Source organism: Strix uralensis, chromosome 6 (genome assembly GCF_047716275.1).
Source record: "Strix uralensis isolate ZFMK-TIS-50842 chromosome 6, bStrUra1, whole genome shotgun sequence".
Taxonomy (NCBI): Eukaryota; Metazoa; Chordata; class Aves; order Strigiformes; family Strigidae; genus Strix; species Strix uralensis.
In genome coordinates, this window is record NC_133977.1 from 23,666,809 (window position 1) to 23,691,172 (window position 24,364).

A 24,364-nucleotide genomic window follows, 5' to 3' on the forward strand; every position below is an offset into this window, starting at 1 on the left:
GCTTGATGCTAGCAGCATCCTTTGCTTGTCCCCTAACAACATTTAGTAAAAAGGATATATGCTGATCCCTTGCTTGTGTGGAAGCAGTGAATGCCAGTTCACCAATTTTTACCTTGGTCTAATTTGGAGTATGACATATGTCATACTTTCTGAAAAGTTTGATTTCTCGAACCTGAAGTTTCCCATGATAAGAGACATGATTTGGAAACAAAAACTTACAAGGAGAACAAGCACGGAGCACAGTCTAGCATATGTTTAACAGCAGGTTTTTCCTATGTGCTCCAGCATGTTTCTTTAAGTCACTGGCCATCTGTAAGAACTTGTGACCAAGTTTTGCCACCTGAGGACAAGCTGCCTCTGGCTTCCAGGTTTGGGGCTTCTGTTAGCACTGTTACTGACTCTAAATACTTCAGGGCAAAACACACTGAATGTTGTTTGAACCTGTCATGGGTTTGTAGCATATGCAGAATACAAGCAGCATAGTTTGGAAAAGATAGTAAAATCAGATACATTTAATGCATTCTCTTTTACAACACTGAAGTTAGCAGATATCTTTTTTTAGTAGGAATTATTGACTATAAATCGTAACAGATTATGAAAGGCAGAATAGCAAGGAGGACAGTTTAATGGCTAAGTTACAAAACTAACTTTGACAACTGCCTCTTTCAGTGGGTCCTGCCTATAGGTGTGACAATCACACACAGTTCAGCTGTCGAACCAACTACCGTTGCATACCGTTGTGGGCAGTGTGCAATGGGAATGATGACTGCAGAGACAACAGTGACGAACAAGGATGTGGTATGTTTGGAGAAGGAAGTCATTTCAACATAACTTTGTACCTACAATATTTCTTCAATTTACACTTTGATTTTCTGAAAGTCTTCAGTAATAATGTACCTGGGCATATTTTGTTTGATATCAATTAATTACCCTGGTAGTTATTTGTCTTCAGGAAAAATTTTATGTGCAGCAACTCATTGTGCAGCTCACATGTTTATGAGCTCCGAAGATCGGGATTTTATTATTTTTGCCCAATATGTCATCAAATGAAACAGGAAATACTTTTACTTGAGCCAAACTATTTTAGACAATTGAAACTGTTAGGTTTGTACATTTACTTAACTTACCTCCTGTGCTGGTAAAACTATCAGTATGGGAAATATAATGATGCTTTCCCAGACCCTTGCATTTGTGTTGAAACCTCTTATACACAAAGCTTAGAGGACATCAGATCACTGTATCAGAACCAGAAAAGACTTGAAGCTGTAACATGCCATCAGGTCAAGATACCCTCCTTTGACAGTACAAAGTTTATCTCTTTGTGTTTCCATCTCAGTTCTATATAGTTATTTCAGCTGTTTCATAATCACTTCTCTGTTACTTGGCCCAGTCTGTGACGCGAACATCTATCTATTCTCATTATCTTCTGTGCATTCCATCTTATCCAAGACTATGCTAATGTGTGCTGTTTTGTTGGCAAACTGTCTATACTGCAGAGGAGATGACTTGCAGTCCTTTTGGAGATTTCCGTTGTGACAATCATCGATGTATCCCACTGCGTTGGAAGTGTGATGGAGATAATGACTGTGGAGATAACTCTGATGAGCACAACTGCAGTGAGTTCTTTTTTGACTGTCATGATATAGTCCAGCTTCTGACTTAACTATCCTATTTCTTATGAGAATGGGACAGATAGCTCTTAATTGCAACCATTCCATTGTTTTACTCTATAGGCTGTCTTTTCTTTGCTGATATACCACAGTGATATCACAAGTAAGCATTTTGGATACATAAAAACATTGATAAATTTTTGTCATTACAATAACACAAATTCCTGTTTTCCACTAAGAAGTGACATTTGAATTCTGCTGTGTGTGCAGATGTAGTATTATATAGTTCCTTAAACAATGAGAGTGGATCCCTTTTTTCTGATATGGAATAAAAATTCCTGTATAATTCTGTGATGAAACAAAATTCACAATGAATTTCCTTTTTTCTATGTCAAGAGGGACATCGAACATTTAACACAGTTAAAGATTATTGGGGGGAATGCTGTTTTAACATCATTTAGTTTTAAGGATTATACCACATTATCTGCCCATATTACTTTTGTCTGGTCTAATGAGACAGATGTGGATGTTTACATCCAGGAAACTTTTCATATTTGTACATTCATTTTAAATTAAGGTCCTCGTGAATGCACAGAAAGTGAATACCGTTGTGACAATTTACGCTGCATACCTTCCCGGTGGATCTGTGATCACGATGATGACTGTGAAGACAATTCAGATGAACGTGACTGCGGTGCGTATTGTCTGGATGCTACCTCTTACATGTTCACACTTTTGTTTCTAATGTGTTAAATTATTCTGCAAATCAATCTTTTATGGGAAGCATCTTTAATGGAATAATGTTGACCAGATCACTTTAGTTATTCCATCAAAAGTAGAGGATACCACAGTTTTAATGGTCTGGGATTTTGCAGTCTTTTTTAGGATGTTGTTCTCAAAAAATAAGTACTTTATTTGGATTTGAACAAGAAGACATTTCAACAGTTACTTGTGAATCTTTTCAGAGCTGAGGACCTGCCACCCAGGTTATTTCCAGTGTGATAGTGGACACTGTGTTGCAGAACGCTTCAGATGTGATGGAAATGCAGACTGCCTTGATTTCTCTGATGAAGCAACTTGTCGTGAGTGTCAAGCTTTGCAATTGCTGCTCATTGAGCTCACTTCCAGAAAGATTTGCACTTTTTCTCTCTTTAAGTGAGATGACTCCTTAGAGGTACAGACTTCTGCAATGCTCAGTGATGTTAGTAAAAATTCAGCATAATATTTTGAATCAGCTTTTTAATATAATAATGGGTTGCTACCTCTTACACTGATTGTAAACACATTCCTAATGCTAGGAAATTAATGTGTTTACAAGGTCCAGCAGAAGATACATATGTGATCAAATTAAAATTTTTGACTATCCCACAGACACTGCAAGATCCACTGTTTCAGTCATACCATATTCTAACAAAGTTCTGTAATGGGATTGTTTTTTACAATGCTCAAAGATGTGTATAGTTTCCTAAAGTATCAGTGAAGCCAAGGAAATAAAATGCTTTTCTGATTCTGTCTTCCTTCTGTATATTGATCTACTGTGAAAAAATGTCTGTACACTGTAGCTTGTATGGAGCTCCAGCTCCAGCTGTTTACCCTGAAAGTATTGTTCCCAGTTGGAATGAAAATATCACCTCTGTGCTCCATCTGTGCTGACTGACATTGGCTTTTTAGGTGATATTGAAGTGTTGCTTCTGACTTATGTGTTCAAATTATTTTAGGCTTCAGTACTTGGGAGAATTTCTTTCTCTTCATGTTGGTATCAGTGCATCTTCCCATGTACTTAAACAGCTGTGCTTTCAGTTAGAATGGGCATCTGCACAGTACGACCTTTATTTTTCTGATGGTGACCATATCCTGGAATGAACATTGCAACAGTTAATCTTTCAGAACCTGAGTTACACAACATTTGTCTGTTCTTAAAGGGAAGAAAAAGCGTATGAGAAGCCATTGAAAGGGGAGGAGTATGATTGATTTATGGAGGTTGGAAGAGTCATGTTTCTCTTTGCTCTAGTTCAGTTTTTTTCACAGCTTTTACAGAATCTGTGTATTTATTTTACTATACCAACATGAGTCCTTTTAGAATTAGGTATCTTAGGTCTTAGGTTCTTCAGTCATTCACGTTTGGTGCCAGTGACATTATTTACCTTTATTACTGAACTAGATTTGACAGTAACAAATTCAAGTAACATTTGTTAAATTAATGACAGTTTATTTTCAGAAGCTTCAGGGAGTAACTTGTGTTGTTTCAGTATTCATTCAAACCCAATTAATTACATTATAGCTGCCAAGAAGTCATCAGTCCTTGCAGTCTGTTGTTGCTGTAGATCTTTGCAGTGCCTCATATTATATCTCCTACTATGGAGAGAAGGGTATTGAAAAAATAATACAGGGTTGGGCTGAATATTTTTCAGAAAAAAGTAAAATCTTCATTGTAAATGAAAATGTCGTAATATGTTTCTTTTCTTCAGCAACACGGTATCCTAATGGTACATACTGTCTACCCATGCTGTTTGAATGTAAAAACCATGTCTGTATCCAGCCATACTGGAAATGTGATGGTGATAATGACTGTGGAGATGACTCTGATGAAGAACTTCACCTTTGCTGTAAGAGAGAAAAATTATATTAAAATGAGCAATATGCATAATAAAATCTCTAATTACAATAGAGAGAACAATTAGAAAATAAATTTTACATATTTTATTTTCACTGGAGATTCTCACAGACTTAATTCAGGATGGGTGCTGAGAATTCTGCTTCATATGCAAGTTCAGTTCGTCCTCCTACAGTATGTTTCTCACTGCCTTGCAGATGTTTGTATATGTGGTTATAAAAGTAGGGAGATATTATCCTTATCAAAGAGATAAGGACACTATTATCTAAAATAAGAGCAACAGTTTGCAATTAAAGATTAATTCAGATAACATATATTCTTAAAGCTGCTGAGCTTTTAAAGTGATCAGTATAGTTGGGACATCTTCGTGAATATGGTTGAGGAGTCCTGACTTTAGCTCTAAAAATGAAGTGTTGGAGGTGCTACTTAAACAATTTTTGTCAGTTATGTGCTGTATATCCACTTAAATAGCATGTTGCATTTTCAGTCAGTTTACTTCATAAACAAATCTAGAAACCTCAGTGTTTGCCTTTGGCCAAAGATGATGTCTTCTGACAAAAAATGTCCTAAGATACAATTGCCAAAATGTGGAGAAAATATTCTTTTGGGTCTGAATGCCTCCACACCTTTTAAAATATAGGAAACATGTAAATATTACCAGATAGAAGTGATGGGGATCATTTGTGACCCAATGGCATGAAGTATCAAAGTGTGACTGACTTGATCTCTGTGTTTCAGTGGATATTGCTTGTGAATCTCCATTCCGTTTCCGATGTGAAAACAATCGCTGTATATATAGTCATGAGCTGTGCAACCAGGAGGATGACTGTGGAGATGGAAGTGATGAGAAAGAGGAACACTGTATGTTTACACAAACTTGAGCAACAAATTCAGTAATTGTGATGTGCTTAATGTTTAATAATGCCAAAGGACTACAGAAATGTCAAAATTAAACATAAATTATGAAAACTAGATTTCAGTATGAAATAATTTGAACTATGATTATTGGTACTACTTATTTGCAGCTCTCCATAGAAGTAGCAAAAATCAGAAAACATTTGTCTGAAAAATACAATCATGTTGTATTTTATTATGAGCAGCAGCTAAATTGTGTCAACTTATTATGAACTCCACTTAAAAGAAGGAAGGACTTTGTCTGTATCGTAAAATAAGGATGGGATGGATAGCTGAGACTTTTAAAATAGAGAAACAGGTACTTCTGAATTTGTGGCACTGTTATGCACATAGCAGCAGTGTTGATACTTAGGCCCAAATCCTGCTGAAGCTCTGTTAATATTCAATAGGTTTTTACCCTTGGATATCTTATGTAGTTCTCATTGACTATGTTGATTTTTATATTATCAAGTTTAATCATATTGTTTGTTGTTTAATGATATTATTTGCTAGCTTTATTGTGCAATGTTCTTGAAGTTAGTAGCTTACTAATGCCTCAATCTCTTGAAGTCTTCGGTAGATGTATGAAGTATATCATTGAAGAATACTAATAGATTTGCACTATTAAAAAAAAAGTTCAATCGACTATTAACAAGAATAATTTACCTTCCGTCTTTATGAAATGGGGGGGCTTCTTTGAGTTCATGGGGATGTGACTAGAAGCCAGGAGGCCCCGGGTAAGGTTTGAGCTTTACTACAGACTTCCAAAGTCACTCTAGTAATTATTTTACCAGATTACATCAGCTTCCTCATTAGCAATGTGGAATATTGGTTATCTGTTGGTACTGTGTAGCTGAAACTGTGACAGAGGAATGAGTGTTTCTTTTCTCGACTGTAGGTAGAGAACCAACCCCAAGACCTTGTACAACTGAAGAATTCAAATGCAGTAATGGAAATTGCATTCCTCTACATTATGTCTGTGACAATTATGATGACTGTGGAGACCATTTTGATGAAATAGGCTGCAGTAAGTAATAATATCAATAGAATACAAAATTATAATTCTATTGTAATAAAAATTTCTGAAACTGATAATAATACATGTTTCTTCCTGAAGACCACACTAAGAAGTACTGATTTTTAATTAGCCTGTGCTAGGATTATCCGATTAGCCATGACAATATCTTCTGTTCTCTTTCTTTTGGGCTATTTAAAAGACATGTAGAAGTGGCACTTTGGGACATGGTTTAGTGGGACTTGGCAGTGTTAGATTTATGGTAGTACTTGATCTTAAAGGTCTTTTCCAACCTAAGTTATTCTATGATTCTATGAAATTCAGCAATCTGAACAGTCCTTTTTAGGCTTATGGTATTGATGCATCACAAAAAAGGGTTTGATCTTATTTTTGATCTTGTTTTGAAATGAATTGCATTATAGAGGCAAGAACATCCAGATATTTCAATGATAATTGCAATAGGCCAACCTATGGAATTTTCATGGGCAAACTCTGAACTGGCATAGGTTGCTCTAGCCCTGCTAAAAACAAAAGTATATTGAAATGCTTTTATTTTCCTGTTTACAGACATGACCACAGAATTCTATAGGGACAGCCAGTCCTCAGGCTGAAGGCCCTCTTAGATCCTCTGCACAACGTTTATTAACTATACATTATAAATTTACTAGCATCCATTTAGATACAAAAGCTTTGACTTGAACTTTGAGGCAAGAAAAGGTATTCTCATGGAATCTGGAAAAAAAAGCCAACCTAACTTTTTACATCAATATATGGACAGCTGCAGAGTGATAATATGAGCATGTACTTGCAATTTCAATTTGTCAGGCTCTGATGGCTTCAAGTGAAAATGTGCCAAGTGATGCACTGGTGATTTACAATCCAGCATGCTTGCAAAACATAAATAACTCAGAAGCCTATAGTGCAGTCCATTTTGAGGCAGCTGGTTTCTCCATTTCACATACCATCCCAATGGTCTTTAGGTAATATAACATAATGCAATGACTTGATGAAAATGTAAAAGTATAGAAAGGATATGAAACAGTGCAAAACAGACACCTTCTGGCAGTCAGCATTCTACTGTTTGGGGATAGCCGTGGATGCAGATCAGATGGTAACATTTGCAGCCTTCCCAACATCAAATACCTGTGTTATAGAGAAAATAGAATATTTATGTGTGTGTGTGTGTGTGTGTACACAATGAATCTATGCTTCTACATGTATATGAAATTAAGCTGTTTAAACTTAATCAGCACTGAATGCATATGTATAAAGGAGATAATCAGCTTAATGTAATATCTTTGCCATACATCTGTATCTTTTCTCATGCTTTGTCAATAAATATATATTATTTATCTTTTCTATTTATAGAACAGATTTGAGTTTGAAAGTACTCTATGTATATGTAAAGTATGTCAAAATCAATAGAATTCTATATGTACTTTGAGAAGAGTATAATTTTCATTATCTGTTACAGAGTGTCTATTATCGCTGACTTGCCTTTTCCATTACAGGCATGTTTTAAAGGGCGGTGCATTCTGTGCAATAACCTCTATTGCCTTCAGTAGGCTTTAGATTAGGCACGGCATGAACAAGTTGTCATCTCCTCTCTAATTTCCAGATATAAATAATGTAGGACCTGTGTTATGCATGATAGTAATTGAGAACATTTTTTGCTTAGTTGGTAAGAAAGGACTGGGTAAGAAAGAGGTAGGTTGGCAAAGGTAGGAGTTAGAGTCAAGTTTCTGCAGTTGCTGCAGATTGGTGGTAATGTAGAATGCCATTTCTCTTAAAGAAGTTGAGCTTTGATGGTTATGGCTCTTATCCTGACCCTGTTCACTTCTAGAGCTTGAAGTTCTTAGTTGACAGCTGTCTTGACCAGTGTTTACCACCCTCTTCTATGCGTTAGAGAATAGATGTTTACATTGAGTTTCAGTTAGATAAAAAGGAAACTAACATTGTCTAACTGAAAACCATTTTCAATTATAATAATGATCAAAATTATGACACCCCTCTCCCACTTATCACTTTATTTTTTTATTATAATTGTAGAATTTACTTTTTTTTTTTCCCCCCCAGATCCTGGAACAGAGCGAACTTGTGCAGAAAACATTTGTGAACATAACTGTACCAACCTGAATGAAGGAGGCTTTATCTGTTCCTGTAGGCCAGGGTACAAGGCCAGTGAAACTAACCGAAACTCCTGTGATGGTATATTCAATCTTCTAAACATCTTCTCACTGATAAGTGTTCAGTGACCTGTCACTTCATCATTCTAATGTGATTACCCATTTTTGCACTCTAACAGGATTTTTATACATTTAGCAGATGCTTCCTAAAAAGTTTTGCTGCTGAATCGTATTTTCTAACATGCAGGCCTCATTCAACAGAGAACTGGCTCCACAGTTCAGACTTGTTTAAGAATTCGGTGGCTGTAGGTATATGGTTTTGCTTTAATATATAGGTTTTGTCATATCTTTGCAATCTGAGGCACAGGAATTTGCTGATTTGCTGATTTTTTTTTTTTTTTTTTCTTATTGAAAGAAAACTTCCTGAAGGTTATACTCTCTTGTTCTGCTCCAGAACAGACCTTCAGTAAAAGGTGTATTGTGCCATATTTTTGCCCTGGTTATATGCTGATAAAATATGGTGAGGAGTCTACCCAAAGGCTGTTGTTTGTGGTCATGCAATATAGTACTTTCACAGTTACCATTTCAGTACATTTTGACGAGAACACTTCTGTTTGTTGCCACCTCTTGTGGACAATTTGTGTAGTTTTATTAAATGTGATCTGAGGCCAACCTTCCCTTTCCTTCCTGCTGATACTTTTTTCTGAGGACTAGGTATCTTTGCTTCAGCATTTCAAGAAGGCTTTGCTCTTGCATCTCCTGTAGTAATGCCTCATCTTTTGTCTTTCCTTGGTGATTTAACATAAAAATACATGACCAAAAGTGTCTCTCTGGGAAGCAATCTGATAAGCAGAAGCAACGCATTTATTAGTAATCTGTAGTTAAGACATGTTAAACAGTAGATGAGCGATGAGGAGTTCTGTTAGATAACAGATGCTGATGTTAAAGATCACTTATTAGGTTCCTGGTCTTTTAGAGTATGTGCGGAAGGGAAAGTCTGTTCTGGAGTAAAGGTGACCAGCATGTGGAAAAAAGAGATTAAGCTCTTTTTTTTTTTTCTCAACTTATGTCTAGATATCAATGAATGTGAGATCTTTGGAACATGCACCCAGGACTGCAAGAATTCCAAAGGAAGCTATGAATGTTTCTGTGCAGATGGCTTCAGGTCTGTGGGTGATCAACAAGGGAAACAGTGCGCAGCTAATGGTATGTTAACTGATAGCAAGATTGATTGCTACTTGTAAAGAGCAAGCAGAGTATAGCAACTTAATGAATATAATCCTCCCTTTTTTAGGAAGGCGACAATGAAAACCAAACTTTATTCTGTAATTTTTTCTGTAATTTATTCCAACCATTCCATAATCAGGAATAGAAGTGCCCATCTCTGCTTCCAATTGTAAACATTAAAAATAATATCTTGATTTGGATGCCTGCCTTCTTTTCTCCTGAAATTTTCTGCAAACAAAAACCTGCTTATCCTGTGGTTGTCATCAAAAAGAAATTAGTGTTGCCTATTCCTGAAGTTTAGGTTTTCTCAACAAAATGATGCATCAGAAGAAAGCTGCATTAAACTAGTACAAATCAAAGGCAGTTTGATGACAGATTGCCAATCATTTTTTCATGGACTGATGCACACAAACAGAAGGACTTTGGCCAATGTTTTATGTCAATCACTAGCTTTTTATCATACCTCAGTGCAGTAGCTACAGTGTGTGACAGTCATAGAATAGGTAGAGAGTTGATTCAGAAAATAATAGTAATACAATAGTAATAATAAAGAGCTGAAGAAAATAAGGAAAATGACAATGCAGCAGTATTATATTAAAAGACAGAAACAATATTGTATTTAGAAGATACTTACACTTTAACAGCTTTAAGAAATACATGATAGAAATGTGGTATGCCTTGTCAAACAGTAGTTTTCAGGACAGAATGCCTGTGACCAAAACTGCACGCGGTGGAGGTTTCAAAAACTAAAAATTATTTGTATATGAGAAATGATACAAGTAAACAAGGTCTTCAGATTTCCAGTCCAGGGGCCTAATTCAGCAAATATTTACTGTTGAGCATGAGACTGGAAATACAGAAGGGCATTTGCACCTGAGCTTCTGTCTGGCTGCCTCTTTATGTGCCTGTGTCAGAAACCTAGTTCTTTGAAACCCTTCTTCTTAGGCTTTATTCAGGAAGCATCTAGACACCCAAAGTTTTCAAGGCTAAGTGATAGAAAATAACATGATTGTAGCTGATAACATCATGAAATTTGTCATACCTAAAGTTCTATCTCTATGTATGCTCAGAACTCTACCACTCTGTAATACAAGCTCACAGCACTTATAAATGAGGGCTTCATTTGCATGTGTCTACTGCAGGCCTGATCAGTAGGCATTTTCAGAAAACACGTAGAATATTAGGTCCCCTTTTTCCTGTGATAGCACATATATTGGCAATGCTGTCAATTTCTACACTGAATTGTACGTTCATTAGAGAACAGTCACTTGTCTTATTCTCCTGTAGTTGGGTATGACTTAGAGGTAAACAGATTGTGTTCAAATGAATGCTTTCTAGGAAACTGAGCATTATTAGTTGGAAAAAGCACTGGTAGATGAGATTTTCTTTTCCCAGCTGAATGCCTTGTCATTTCTCATTGACTTTGTGAAGATGTGATTAATGTAGGAGAACTTCTTCTCTGGAAGAAGGCCTAGGGTTTAAGTCCATGACTCCCAGCTGGTCTTTGTCCTTACCAAAAAGGCTGAACAAATACATTTTCTCAACAGCAAAATCAGCCAGGTGAGACTGATACTCCCTATAGTCAAGTTAATAGAATATTGAGGCTAACCCCATATTAACCTGTGGGTAGGAGAACATTCATCTGAATATGGAGATATTAGGATATAAAGACTTCCAGGTAGAAGAACTCACACAAGTCATGGCTCAAGGTACCAGCAATTTATTTGTACTTTCAGAATGGTTTCCTATACTTTGAGGAGGGGAGCTGAACTGCATAGTGTATAGCAGCATTCTATTTTTGAGATGTGAGGTGGTGATATGCCAACACTGTAACGTTTAAAAATTTTTAAGGAATTATCCTTAAGTTTGAATAGCTCTAAAGCTTTAGAAGTGGCCTTGTGTCCCTTCTGCTTCTTATGCAGACAGAACTTGTGAAAACCCCAGTTTATTTTTAACTAGAAGTGACTGTCATCTGTTTCTTCTAAAATAAGAAATACATGAAAGTAAAATTTATGATTGTTTCCCAGGTAATCCTCCATTGCTACTGCTGCCAGATAATGTGCGGATTCGAAGATACAATATCTCATCAGAACAGTACTCTGACTATATTGATAACCAGGAGCGCATCCAAGCTCTGGATTATGACTGGGATCCTGAAGGGATAGGCCTGAGTGAGTATGTGTAGAACATTAATACTCAACCATGCAATGGTTGGTTTAAAAAGATGCATTTCTGCAGCACAGGTATTTAATTTAGGCTAGAAATCAAAATCAAATTATATTAACTGGCCAGGTCTTGGTTGATTGTGTCCCTCCCCTCTACTCACTCTTCAGCATCAGTGTGGTTTCTTTTAATGCTTTAATTTAGTTTAGCTAGGTTTTGTTCTGTTTTTCCATTTGTTTTGTTGTGAACTCAACTGTGGAATTGTGGCTCTTTAGCGTTATGCAGTAGTGAAGGATTGCTAAAAATGAACCCCTTCCTTTTCTTCTGCCTCCACCAGTCCCCAAACCTGACTGAAGTCTTGCAAGAACTAATCCTTATACTAAGCAGGAACGGCCAGTAGATCCCTATATTAGCTTATATCTTTGCCTCTTTATCAGCTTCCCTGCTTTTGCCTTTCTCACAGGGCCACTATCCTGGGCCATACTTGCTCCTTAGGGTCATGAGAGTCTAAATTACTCTCAAAATCATGTGCAAAGGCTTCAGAGCTGAGATCTCCTCTAATCTTGAAAAATGTGATACCTATTTCTTGATAATCTGGATCAAGATGTTTTTAGATGTGCATTTTACCTATGATGAATGGCTTAAAAATTTACACATTAATGCAATGTAATTTAATTGAACAGACATCTCCATGTTTTTCATAAATAAGTGGGTCTGGTGTCTTCACATAAGAGCCTCAAGAAGATTAGAATTTTCCAAAAATATGGAATAACTAGATGAAAAATTATCTTTGTCATCTTTTTTGAAGGTATTGTGTACTTCAGCATTCTGGGACAGGGTTCTGAGTTTGGAGCCATCAAACGTGCTTATCTGCCCACATTTGACAGCAGTAGGAACAATCCTACAAAGGAAGTTGACTTGAATCTCAAATACATAGTTAATCCTGATGGGTTAGCTGTTGACTGGGTTGGAAGGTAAGTGTACCGAAAAGCAAGAAAAATGCTGTACATTGAATGTGTCAAGAGTCTGCTCAGGCAGTGCAAAATCCACTTTTTTCTTCCTTATGAACTGTCTCTGAAGATATCTATTCTCAAGGTAGTTCAGAAGAATATAGTAAGCTCTGTTTTCCCAGACAGAAGGTTAATGGGTCAAATGCACGTTTCTGACTGTGTCACATATTCTCTGATGAAATTTGCTTTACTCCACAACTGGCAGATCAGTTGTGCATCAGTAAAGTGATAATACACTGGCCTTCCTGTCAGATGGGTTCTTATTCAAGGACTCAGGTAAGCTCCAGGGAACAAGCTCTCTCTGTTGTTGGAAGACCTCCCCAATCCATAATGGAATTTGTCTTTTATCCTTGCTCCTTTCTTACAAGCTTTGTGGTATATGAGCTAGTCCCAAAGCATAAGCAGCTCTGAAGTCTGATGAATATATGTGTGTTCTCAGAAAATGGTGACATTTCTGTAATTGTGTCTCAGACTTTTTCCTCCCTCCTGTTGGCTGTGGATTTTTTTAGGTTAAAACATGGCAATTTTTTAACTTAGTCCTAGAAATCATGAGATCACTGCGTGGAGAAGAGCTGGAGGAAAGCTGGGCATAACTTTTGGGAGTTTGATGCTAATGGTGTCATTTCTTATTTGCAATGTAACTGTTAAAGGATGTGGTGGACAGGCATAGCTGTAGTTCATTTGCTATAAGGTTGAGAGGATCCTCATGTTTGTAGATAGACGTGATGAAATGTAGTCAGGATTCTGTTTGAAGTTGGATGGACAGAGGTTACAGAGTTCAGTCAATCTTCTGAACACTGTTGACAAATTTTGGGTGTTCCTGGTAATGCAGTCAGTAGCGTGAAGAAGGGTGTTAAGATCATAGTAAAGCATGACATTTCTGAAAAGCTGAAAAATAGAAGGAGGAATTTAGCTATCTGCTTCCCTTCTGTCACATGGTTATCAACTAAGTGGGTGAATACTTTACCTTTTATGTCCTCAATCAAAATATAGTTGGAAGGTGCTTAAGATCTGGATTGTGGCTAGGTAGCACTTAACTCTGAATTGTGTTTGTGGCAACAAAGATTTTTTTGTTTTTTCCCTAATGATCCAAAAAGCTATTGTACAAGTAGGTAAAGATTGGGAAAAGACTTACTCCAGTTTGGGGCCTGATATAGCTTTCATTATCTGACTCTTTGTGTTAGGTGATGTATGCTATGTTAGGTGTTCTGTCCTTTGAAATAGTTTTGGAGTTGCTCATGCAGTACGTCACCCTGATTTCTAGAGCAGGATAAAGCCAGTCTGGCTGGCTGAAGTGATTCACTACCCTGAAAAATTGTGCCAGTCATGATGGAAAAAAAGAAGTGGAATATTGTATCTTTTCTTCCAGCAGTTTTAAAATATGAGACAGATATATTAAGGCCTAGGCTAACTTTCAGCCTTCAGGTTATTTTGCTGTTTGCTTTGTGAAATGCAGGCCATCCGGAAAACCAAATGTTTCTGAGGGTGGAAGGGAGTGTCTGAATTTCTATTCAAACTCTATATGGTCATGAGACCAAGGATAAAGGATATATGTCATCAGCATTCTGGTGAGGCTGGCATCTTCAACACTTTAAACATAGTGTTACACTGATTCCAGAACAGTGTTGAAACATATTTAAAAAAAACATATTTAAGTGTCTGCGTATGATATAAAAACTGATACGCGTGGTTTGAGACACTTAGTCCTTATGCCCATCTGCAAAGTAAGAATTACAGTATTTTCTCACATTTCCAAGCCAGTTATGGAGCTAATTTATTCCATCAGAAGACACTTTGTGATTAGTGAGTGCATAATAATGCATATGTTTATTATCAAATGTCAAAAAGTAATAAAGCTGTGATGATAAAGATAAGCAAAATTCAAGGTAGAGTAGGCTGAATGCCCTGTTTGTAAGGACTAAAAGCATTTGTGTCTGATGTGGTAACAATTTATTCATTAACATCTCTATCAGAAGACAAAAGTATACAGAGGAGCTCTGGACTAATAAACTGGATACTTCAGAGTTGCCATATAAATTACATGGTAAATACATTTTTATTTCTAATGAACCTCATCGTCTCCTGGAAAACTGAATCTTTAAAGATGCTTATTAGCCACCTCTGGTGCTTAAAAGTGACAATGAAAGTTCTCAGTAGCCCTTTAGTAAAGATTATTTGACAGGGAACAGAGGCAGCTGCAGAAACTTTGTCAGAGGAGGAAACCAGTGAACCAATAGAGCACATTTGCTAAACTCACCTGTATTTAGGGTCTGCATGTTCCAGACTGAAAAAGTTCAGATGTAATCAATGCAGCTTCATTATAGTAACTTTGTTTGGGTTTGATATAGCTTTTCTTCTTAAAAATATCTTTTATTCCTCTCCCAAGTATAAAGTATTTACTTTTGAATGTTTTGTGTTTTATGTAATTCAGACATCTTTACTGGACTGATGCAGGGACTAATCGCATAGAGGTGGCAAAATTAGATGGACGGTACAGAAAATGGCTTATCTTTTCTCTACTGGATCAACCAGCAGCTATTGCTGTCAATCCAAAACGTGGGTAAGTATTACAAGACTTCCCAGAATTATTCTGAATGCTATTCAGTACCAAAAACCACTGCAATGGTAAACTTTACAGGAAAGACTTAGGGACTGCTTTCTGAAGTTTCCCTTTACTAATATTAGGAAATTTGTGTACATGGGAAAGTATTTTAGGATTAGATTTCATATGGGTGCTTGCATAGGTGACAACATCAGGTAGGTCAAATAAAATCTCCTTCTCCTGTCTACACACAGAGTACTGTGTGCCTACTGAATTTCTCTGTTACTATTGAAATAGAGAAAGTGATGGGAATGTCTCTTTACCGGTTCCAAGCAATACAGACATAGCGTCCTTCACAGTGGAAAGCAATGTAAATGCACTGGTACATTCAACAGCTGTGCTTGCTACATCTTATATTATGTGATGGATCACCATATATTGCAATATGTGTTTCTCTCAGCTGGAGTAAAGCAGCACAGCTCCCTGAAGTCACCTGGGCTCTGCAGCTTTATTGTGACTGATGGGTGTTCAGTGTTCACAGTCATTTTTCTTCCACTGAGAATGAGAAACTGTCATTAAAACCACACTCTCCAAATCAGGACACAAGATGCAACCAAACATTCTTCTTTTGGTATTTGTCTTCTGTACTTGAAAGCTTTCAGGGAACTCTCTGTGACTTTCCTGATCACATCTGCAAAGCATAGGTTGCTGAACAGCTTTATGTTCCATGAAACTCCAAAGGATAATCATGGTGACCAAATTCTGAACCATATTAAATTCTGGTTCTGTCCTTTCAGTCTCATGTATTGGACTGACTGGGGAAGGCAGCCAAAGATTGAATGTGCCTGGATGGATGGACAACAAAGACAAACTCTGGTCTCTGAAGACCTTGGCTGGCCAACAGGTCTTTCTATTGATTATTTGAACAATGATAGGATCTATTGGAGTGATTCTAAAGAAAATATTATTGAATCCATGAGACCTGATGGGACAGACAGAACCATAGTATTACATGGAGGTAAGAACTTACTGTGGAATTAATATAATAGTAACCAACATGTATGCTAACAAGCACTTGGGCTTCACAAGTGGGGCTAGATTCAGGAGCTTTTCAAAGAGTAAATCTTGGTAGTCTTTTCTCCTCCTTTATACAGGGATAAATGGCACACCAGGTTCAGAGCTCATTATGCCTGGTAACTAGATTCCCTGATGGTAATTTACATGACCGAAATAGGGGACAATGTGGGAAACTGGATTCTTGTTTTTTTACGTATATTATTAAGCAGTCTGCAGGTACTGTAACATGAAGTGGGTCAGTCACATGAGGATGTGTATATATATAGCTGCAAATGTCTTAAAATGAAAGGATTAGATGATATATTTAAGCTGAAGGAGAACAGTAGTTTTATTGCCCCTGCTAGAGATTTGCTTGCTGACAGTCTATTGTCTGGTTCCTTTGAGAAGTAGGCAGTCCATACAGCCTTGATGTCTTTGAAGGCCATTTATATTGGATAGCTAAAGAACGAGGAGAGGTCTGGAAGAAAGATAAATTTGGAAGTGGAGAAAAAGTGAAAGTGCTGACTGTAAATCCGTGGCTTACTCAAGTGCGCATCTATCATCAGCACAGATACAATCAGTCAGGTAGGTAATCAGCATCCTGGTGAGCCATTCCTTGCTATGAGATTAAAATTGGTATTGATGTCTTCAAAGATCTTGGTAATCTTCTGATAATGCATCTATCAGTATGTGATAATATTAATTTCTGAAAAATTGGAACAGAGGCTGGTAAGTATTTTCTGTACACCCAAAGTGAAAACAACAACGGAATACCACACACTGCTCTTTAGAGTCTCTTAGTTCTAAGTTATGACCCTGTCCTTTCTCTTCCCCTCCATCATGGAGCTGTCATAGAAGTGGCAGTCACAATACGAATTTATCTTGGTAACAAAGCAAGCGCTGGCCATTTAATACTGCCTGCAAGGGGGATATTTCAGTTATGACACATCCACAGTAATCACAGAGGAGGATGTCCAGAGAAACATCCAGCATATCCCTTTTTAAAGGTGTTTCAGCTTTCAGAATCAGCAAGCTTCATGTTGCTTGGAGATGTTCAGTTTCTTCTTGGTGCTATGCTGGGTCCCAACAGCTATGGTCTCTTCTTTAAGAATGTAAGAAAAGGCAGAGAGAAGGTTTTGATATAAATATGGTATTTGGCCATCACTTGTTTTAAAAAGTGGATCTAGACTTGTTTAGATTTTGGGTGTGCAATATCGCTGAGGTACACTACTGACAATGGAACTGTCCTGCCTTACCCTCAGGAATGTGCTGCATTGCTTATTCAACTGCCTTTACCACTTTTTTTTCAGTGCCCAATCCTTGTAAAGATGTTTGCAGCCACCTCTGCTTGCTGAGACCAGGAGGGTACACCTGCACTTGTCCTCAAGGAGCTCGATTCATAGAAGGCAGCAGCACAGTGTGTGATGCAGGTAGAATAATTTGTCAAACTGGAAACAGAAAGCAAAGGAAGCTTTTCTTTAAGAATGCCAATACATTACTGAATTAGAAATATGGAGGGATGAGCTAACTGATATCATAGATGATGTTGGTAAGGCAGGACATCTGGCTTTTATTATCAGCCATCACTGATTTGTTGTCACCTTGTGCATTTCATTTAATCTCTTTGCATGTCATTTATAAAATGGATATAGATATATCACTCCAACCAGTCCAGACCCACCTGCAAAGTTGGTCACAGTTTCTGATTTTTGTTTTGAAAATTCTAAAAAATTTTATTTTAACTTTTTTCAAAGGCATTGATTTCAGAACTAGAGAGTTTCTTACAAATTATGGTAACAATTGTTTACAATTCTGTGCAAGGTGTTGTTTGATCAGTATAATAGAATACAATAGAAACTTGAAACAAAGCTTACTGAACTCACAGTGTGAACAGAGATAACTTCTAGATAATTATCATCTGCTGGAAAGCCTTTTAAGCACTAGAATTTAGTGCTTTGTTGTTGCATTGCAGTGGAGCCCCCATAGTGCTTCCAGGAGCACCGATAAAACAGAATTGCTCAGCCTTTCCTGAGAAAAAGAGCATACCACTGCAGAATTTCTATTTCTCTAGCTGAGAGTCTGCATTCTTAGCTTACAGTGATGTGGGTGGTAGCCAGATGTCCTTGTAGTTGTCCTTGAAACATATCTCTTATAAATTATGCTTTATAACATTGTCAGGCATCTTTTCTGTGGTTAATTTTCTCTGAATGCTTTTATTTTTGCATTAAAAGAGAAAATGTCTTAATTTTTTACACTGTCTTACCTCAACAGTACATTTTGTTAATAATTGTTAATGCTCCTTCCTATTGCCACCTGGTGTGAGCTGCAGAAAAAGAAGCTAGTGATATGATGTAATAGTGAATGGAAGTGTGCAATACGTGTTTAAATTTGGGATCAGTAGCACCATCGATTGCATTTGCTATTTGCTGTTGATTGCTCTGAGGACACTGCATTTGTTATTCTTTGTTGAAACTGATTTACATAAAATGTTCAGGAATTAAGAAGACTGTGCTTGACCTTATTTTGAGGAAAAAGAGGAGACAGCAAATAGGATATACAGTACTGTCTCAATTTTTGAACTTCGGTTTTTATCTTGACTTCAAACAAATTTTTTAGCCATTGAACTGTGACTGCCATAACTCACATAGCTTTTGTATATACATTTGGTTTATTTGGTCCTTTCCCCATATTGCAGCTACTGAGAAACACAGCCTGTAAGACCTCTGCATTTCCCCTTTTTGTATCCCATTTTCTTGAAGGGAGTTTTATCTGTAAGAAACATTGTAGCAACAGACTTCCTCTACCTCTGGCTGATAAAAATTTGATGACAAAAGTATTACAATCTAACTTATCAGTGTAAGACAGACTGTCAAAGTTAATCCTTAATTTATAGCCTATAATAATGTCTAAGATCCAGAGCTTTTCCTATGTGAACTACACTTTTCTGACAGCATATTGTGAGCTCTTACTGAAGGCTAGTAGACTAGTACATAGTTTCACTTTTTTCCCTTTTTTTTTTTTTTTTTTTTTTTCATTTGACTCAGCATTTGAATAACATCAGAACCTTTATATCTCTGTGTTTGGTCCAGCTCAGGCAGCACTGCCACTTGGGCACCTCAGGGCTCCTGGTGTACAGCTGAGACACTGGCATGATGAAGGCTTCTGAGCTACTTGGTGCCAAGCCATCAGTCTGTGCTGTGTACTGACAGAAAGCTCTGAGGAATTTGGGTTTCTCTCTCGTTCTCACTGTCAGGATGTATGAGACTTTAGAGGGCCCTCCTGTATGTGCATTTCCATCCACTGCTTTTCTTCATAAGTAAATGCATCACAGTTTGGCCCAGCAACTGGATGGAAGAGTCTGAGCAAAGGAAATAAAGTATTGCTGCTTTCTAATGGAGAGGTTTGAAGAGTGGTGGTGGGCTGCATTGCACGGGCAAAAGAAAGTGATGGGACATACAGCTTTTGTTATCTATGCCTACTTTTACTGAATAAGTTGTTATTTTTTGAAAACATGTTTTAAGCTCATTTGTCAGAGAAATAAATGTAAGAGCAACAAATGCATGTGCTGTTAAAAGCAAAGCTTCTGAAAAGTAGCCTGTGAGTTTGCATATGCAAGTTCTGTGGAGATAAATAAAATGCTCTGTGGTGGTATTTCTTTTGTTGAAGACGTCTTGATAACACGTATGTTGCTTTTGAATTTTGCAGCTATTGAATCCCCTCCCACAATGCCACCAGCATGCAGGTGCATGTATGGAGGAACATGCTATATAGATGAAAGCGGTCTTCCGAAATGCAAGTAAGTCAGGATGTTGTTAGGGTAGTCCTGAGTCAGATCGTGCTGATTTAGTTTCACAAAACAATTAAACTCTTTGAAATGTGTTGGAAAAGCTTCAGATGTCATACATCTGCAGTAGCATATTTGTAACAATCACAGGAAAACTCATATATGCATAAAAATATCAGCAAATAAGCAATGCAAAGACATCAGTTTGGGAAGAAAAAACCCCAACCAAACAACAAACCAACAAAAAACCCAGAAATGCAAACCTCTGAAGATTCCAGTGAAAGGCTATACCAAAAAATTGTAACAATGAAGTAATGCTCAGTAAATGTAGCTTGGAACAGCCAGTAGGTGCCACCGATGCTCTGCTGAAACCAAATATTTTTACTTCAGTGACTAGTTTTCTGACTCAGCATTTTTTATTTCCATTTTAATTCTGTGAAGATAGCAGACATACTACATTTACAGTAAGTGAAACATATAATTACTGAGCATGGAGGTAAAATTTATGGCATGTAGATGAACATTACAGAATATAAAAATAGTGCTGAGATCGTAGACTTAATAAAAGCCATTGAGTTAGCTGTCCTTCTTATATTTACAGGTGTTCTTATGGATACACTGGGAATTATTGTGAAATAGGATTGTCAAAGGGAGTGCCTCCTGGAACAAGTAAGCTTCAAGTATATATTACACTTGATATTTTGAGCTACAGACTATATAATACCTCACTATGATACCTGTTCAGGGTCAAGCTTATAATTCTCTAGGCTCTTTTTTACGCTGAATTATGCTTGCTTGAATGTTTGCTTATTCTTCTGTCTTTGATAGCAGCAGTAGCAGTGTTGCTGACAGTCATACTAATCATAATAATTGGAGTGCTAGCAGCTGGAGGCTTTTTTAACTACAGGCGAACAGGCTCCCTTTTACCAACACTTCCCAAACTACCAAGGTATGTTTCAAAGGGTTTCATAGCTTGAATGTTTGTGTGCTGAAAATGTATGTTTGTTCCTAACTCTTTCTGAGAAACCCAGTTTGCTTGCCATATGGCCATTCTGTTGGAATATGAGAAGTCCAGTGTTGCAGCAATTCCAGTGGATTTTTGATTCCAAGCAATATCATAGCTGATCATTATTTTGTAACATAGGACTATTGTAAAACTCTTCTGCATTCTAAGTTAGCTTTTAAGTGATGAGTAATATAGAAGACTGTTTCCCAGATCTAGAACTGGATATTCAGTTCAAAAAGATACAAAAGACCATGGTACATATGTTTTTATAAAACTTGTCAGAAGATGATTCTGGCAAAGAGATATTTTTAACATTGAAAGGCTGAGCATATCTGCCACACTGTATTCATCTGTTTAAAAATAATACGGGGCATGTATAGTGAACTTCTGTTTCAAGTGCCTGAGAAATTTGGGCTTTTTGTAGGTTCCTGCTCTCCTGACAGTCACACTGCCCGGTGAAAACCAGCTTTGTGAAATATCATTCAAAAATATTTGATGATTTAAATCAAAGGAAGATAAAGAAAAAATATTTGTAATTATTTTAAATTATTTTTTTAAAAAGATGCCAGAATATGATGCTTTGAAATTTTTTTAGCTTTAAACAAATTATATGTTTTTAAAGGCATAAAGCTGCATCTTCATAGTCTTTGCACCAATTTCACAGCTGTAGCTCTTAAATCAATGTAGTTAAATAACTGTAATCAGTAATGTGGATGTAGCTATAACTGCTTCCTCATTGGAGGATTACACTGAACTAATTAAATTTATTAATGACTTGATGTAGTGACATTGGAGCAAAATTTTTGTGCAGATCAATCCTGCAAGACAAAGAGTTTGTAAGAGATCTCCAAGCTGCTCACTGAAATTCCCTGTTTCTTGCTTTCTTGAATGGAAAATTTCTGCATCATCAGATAGTGAACAAGTAGAATCTTTAATGTACTGACTCGAACTTTACTGTTCAACAATCCTTCTGATACGAATTATGAGGCCATGTGAAATGGAGATGTCAGGTTTTCTTGTCTGTGAGGCTTGATTCACAGTTTTCATTTATGCCATGAACATGCCTTAGTGCTGCTATTGCTTAATCCCTCTTTCAACTGTTAACTCGTACCTTTACTGCAGAGTTAACTCAAGCTGTAGCTTGGCTGTTGCCCTTAACATGGGACTTGTCCATGCACAGGAATCATAGCTAAGATTGACATTTTTTAAATTGAATCAGCTGATGCCTATAGGGCCAACTGATAAAGTCTGTGCATAACGTACCAGCTGTAGGCAAGAGTTTTAGCACAAGCCAGCTCCAATGAGGACACACAAATGGAAAGATTATTTCATTGCTTTTGTCTTCCTTCAAGTTAAGCAAATTTGAAAAAATGAACTCAAAGGTTAACTCTACAGTCGATTTGTAGTTGCATGTTTCTGGGGAGTTGCATGCTCAGATTTCTGTGTGGAAGGTCCTGTATTTGGCTACTCCCTACTGTCTTTCACTGCTCCTATTATTTTGAGCCTGACAGTGTTCTTTCAGCCCATTTCCAGTATTTTTTATGCAAATCTGATGTGAACTTGTGGTTATATATGCGGATTGAACAATTGCTTATATGAAAACAGTATCCTATAGGTATCTTCATGATTTGCATGCACAACCATCTTTAGTATAGGTGGTGTTGGAATTATCCACAAATTTTTATGCTACTTCATCAGCATTCTTTTAAAATCAGTTTCAATTAATTTGAATAACTGAGCAGACTTGTGTATTTGTCTGTAAATCAACACTGAAGGGTAGTCAAAACGTAGGTAAATTTGTGGAAATTGTAATTCATTGAGTTCATTTGATGTCAACATGGGCACACATAAAGATAGCTAAAATCATTCTGAATGGGCTAACTTGGGTTAAAAAAACTGTTGAACTAATGCAGGAGTACTACTTCTGGTGCCCTTGATAGCTTGCTTATAGCCAGCAAAAATTCCAAGTGATAACTATGCTTAGAAGAACTACTAGAAAAAATCTGTGTTGTAAGATCTCTTCTTGTATAATCTGTTTGTTTGTTTGTTTGTTTGTTTTTCTTAGTTTAAGCAGTCTTGTAAAATCTACTGAAAATGGCAATGGGGTAACTTTCCGATCTGGAACAGATGTGAATATGGACATAGGAGTCTCTGGCTTTGGAGGAGACTCTGCTATAGACAGAGCAATGCAAATGGTAAAGTTTAGTTCTGAAATAATTTTTTAAAATTGTGTTCTTTTAATATAATTTTCAGCAGATAGAAGTCTATGATAAATGTGTTCTAGAAAAAGAAGTGAACAGTGATGATTTCCTGAAATAGATTTTTGTAAATTGAAGGCAAGGACAAATGTAGGCTGTTCTTCAAAATAATGTGACCTTTCTCAAGATTTATATGGTAGAAATTAAGTCAATTTCTCCTTTTCCTATTTCAGCATATTCATGGAATATAAGGGGAATGAATAGGCAAATTAAAATATTGTAACAAGGAATTTTCTGAGGGCCTTAGTGTTCCATAGAACAGGTTAAAATGTGTGGTTTTCAAATCTAGACTGTATGTTAGAAACTTCAAAGGTAAAACTCAGGCCTAGCCACAGGATACACTACTTTGCACAACAAATTATAAATGGGACAGTTTCTTACTTTAGCAAGTTCAAACAAATCATGGTTAATAGTTTTGGGGACATCATAAAGTGTAACTCTGCTTCATTCATGTTTTGTTATGCACATCTGAGAGTGCATTCTTGTCTTTCCTATACTGTATAGTTTTTCCATGGGAAAAATATTCCTGTTTATCACAAGAAGTACAATGTACAAAAGATTTTACTTATAGGAAACAGATCACAGGTATATTTGAATAATAAGCACTTGCTGCAAAGTCCGTGCTGGAAACTCTCCAAACTTTCAAAGCTAAAGGTAAATTACAGACTTAACTGACAGCAAATTAATATGAAATGAAACAGCTAGTGAAGATAAGCTCATAATATATGTATATGACCATTTTCTAGATGAAGAAACACACCCTTTGTTGAAATTAGGCAGCTTGTGTAATGAAAGAACCATATGAACATTTCAGTAAATACTGAGGAAATAGCTTTAGGCTTGAATATTACGTCAAATCTTTTTTGTGCATGAAAAACTTTACGGTACTTTCCATTTTCTGGCCTAATATTGACATACTGAGCTCCAACTGATGCAGTTTTTACATTGCTAATAACAGGTCTGGATACAGGCTATTTCTAATTAAGTGATGTTAAGTCTCCCTGTGTATTCAGAGTTATAAATAAAAAATTGCATAGTTCACTGGGAAAGAATTCAAAG

At 36.7% G+C, this 24,364-nt stretch overlaps 1 protein-coding gene across 1 annotated transcript in view; it reads left to right on the forward strand.

The window, feature by feature from the left end:
• LRP2 (LDL receptor related protein 2) overlaps window positions 1–24,364 on the forward strand; it is a 127,495-nt gene that overhangs the window by 97,827 nt on the left and 5,304 nt on the right. The window contains exons 57-75 of the mRNA XM_074873296.1: window positions 670–798; window positions 1,497–1,616; window positions 2,188–2,304; window positions 2,576–2,692; window positions 4,079–4,216; window positions 4,963–5,085; window positions 6,017–6,145; window positions 8,210–8,341; window positions 9,334–9,465; window positions 11,514–11,657; window positions 12,458–12,623; window positions 15,091–15,219; window positions 15,999–16,219; window positions 16,666–16,842; window positions 17,568–17,687; window positions 19,963–20,053; window positions 20,643–20,710; window positions 20,870–20,990; window positions 23,113–23,242. Of these exons, the coding sequence (XP_074729397.1) occupies window positions 670–798; window positions 1,497–1,616; window positions 2,188–2,304; window positions 2,576–2,692; window positions 4,079–4,216; window positions 4,963–5,085; window positions 6,017–6,145; window positions 8,210–8,341; window positions 9,334–9,465; window positions 11,514–11,657; window positions 12,458–12,623; window positions 15,091–15,219; window positions 15,999–16,219; window positions 16,666–16,842; window positions 17,568–17,687; window positions 19,963–20,053; window positions 20,643–20,710; window positions 20,870–20,990; window positions 23,113–23,242 (2,504 nt within the window). The remainder of the gene's footprint in view (window positions 1–669; window positions 799–1,496; window positions 1,617–2,187; window positions 2,305–2,575; window positions 2,693–4,078; window positions 4,217–4,962; window positions 5,086–6,016; window positions 6,146–8,209; window positions 8,342–9,333; window positions 9,466–11,513; window positions 11,658–12,457; window positions 12,624–15,090; window positions 15,220–15,998; window positions 16,220–16,665; window positions 16,843–17,567; window positions 17,688–19,962; window positions 20,054–20,642; window positions 20,711–20,869; window positions 20,991–23,112; window positions 23,243–24,364) is intronic.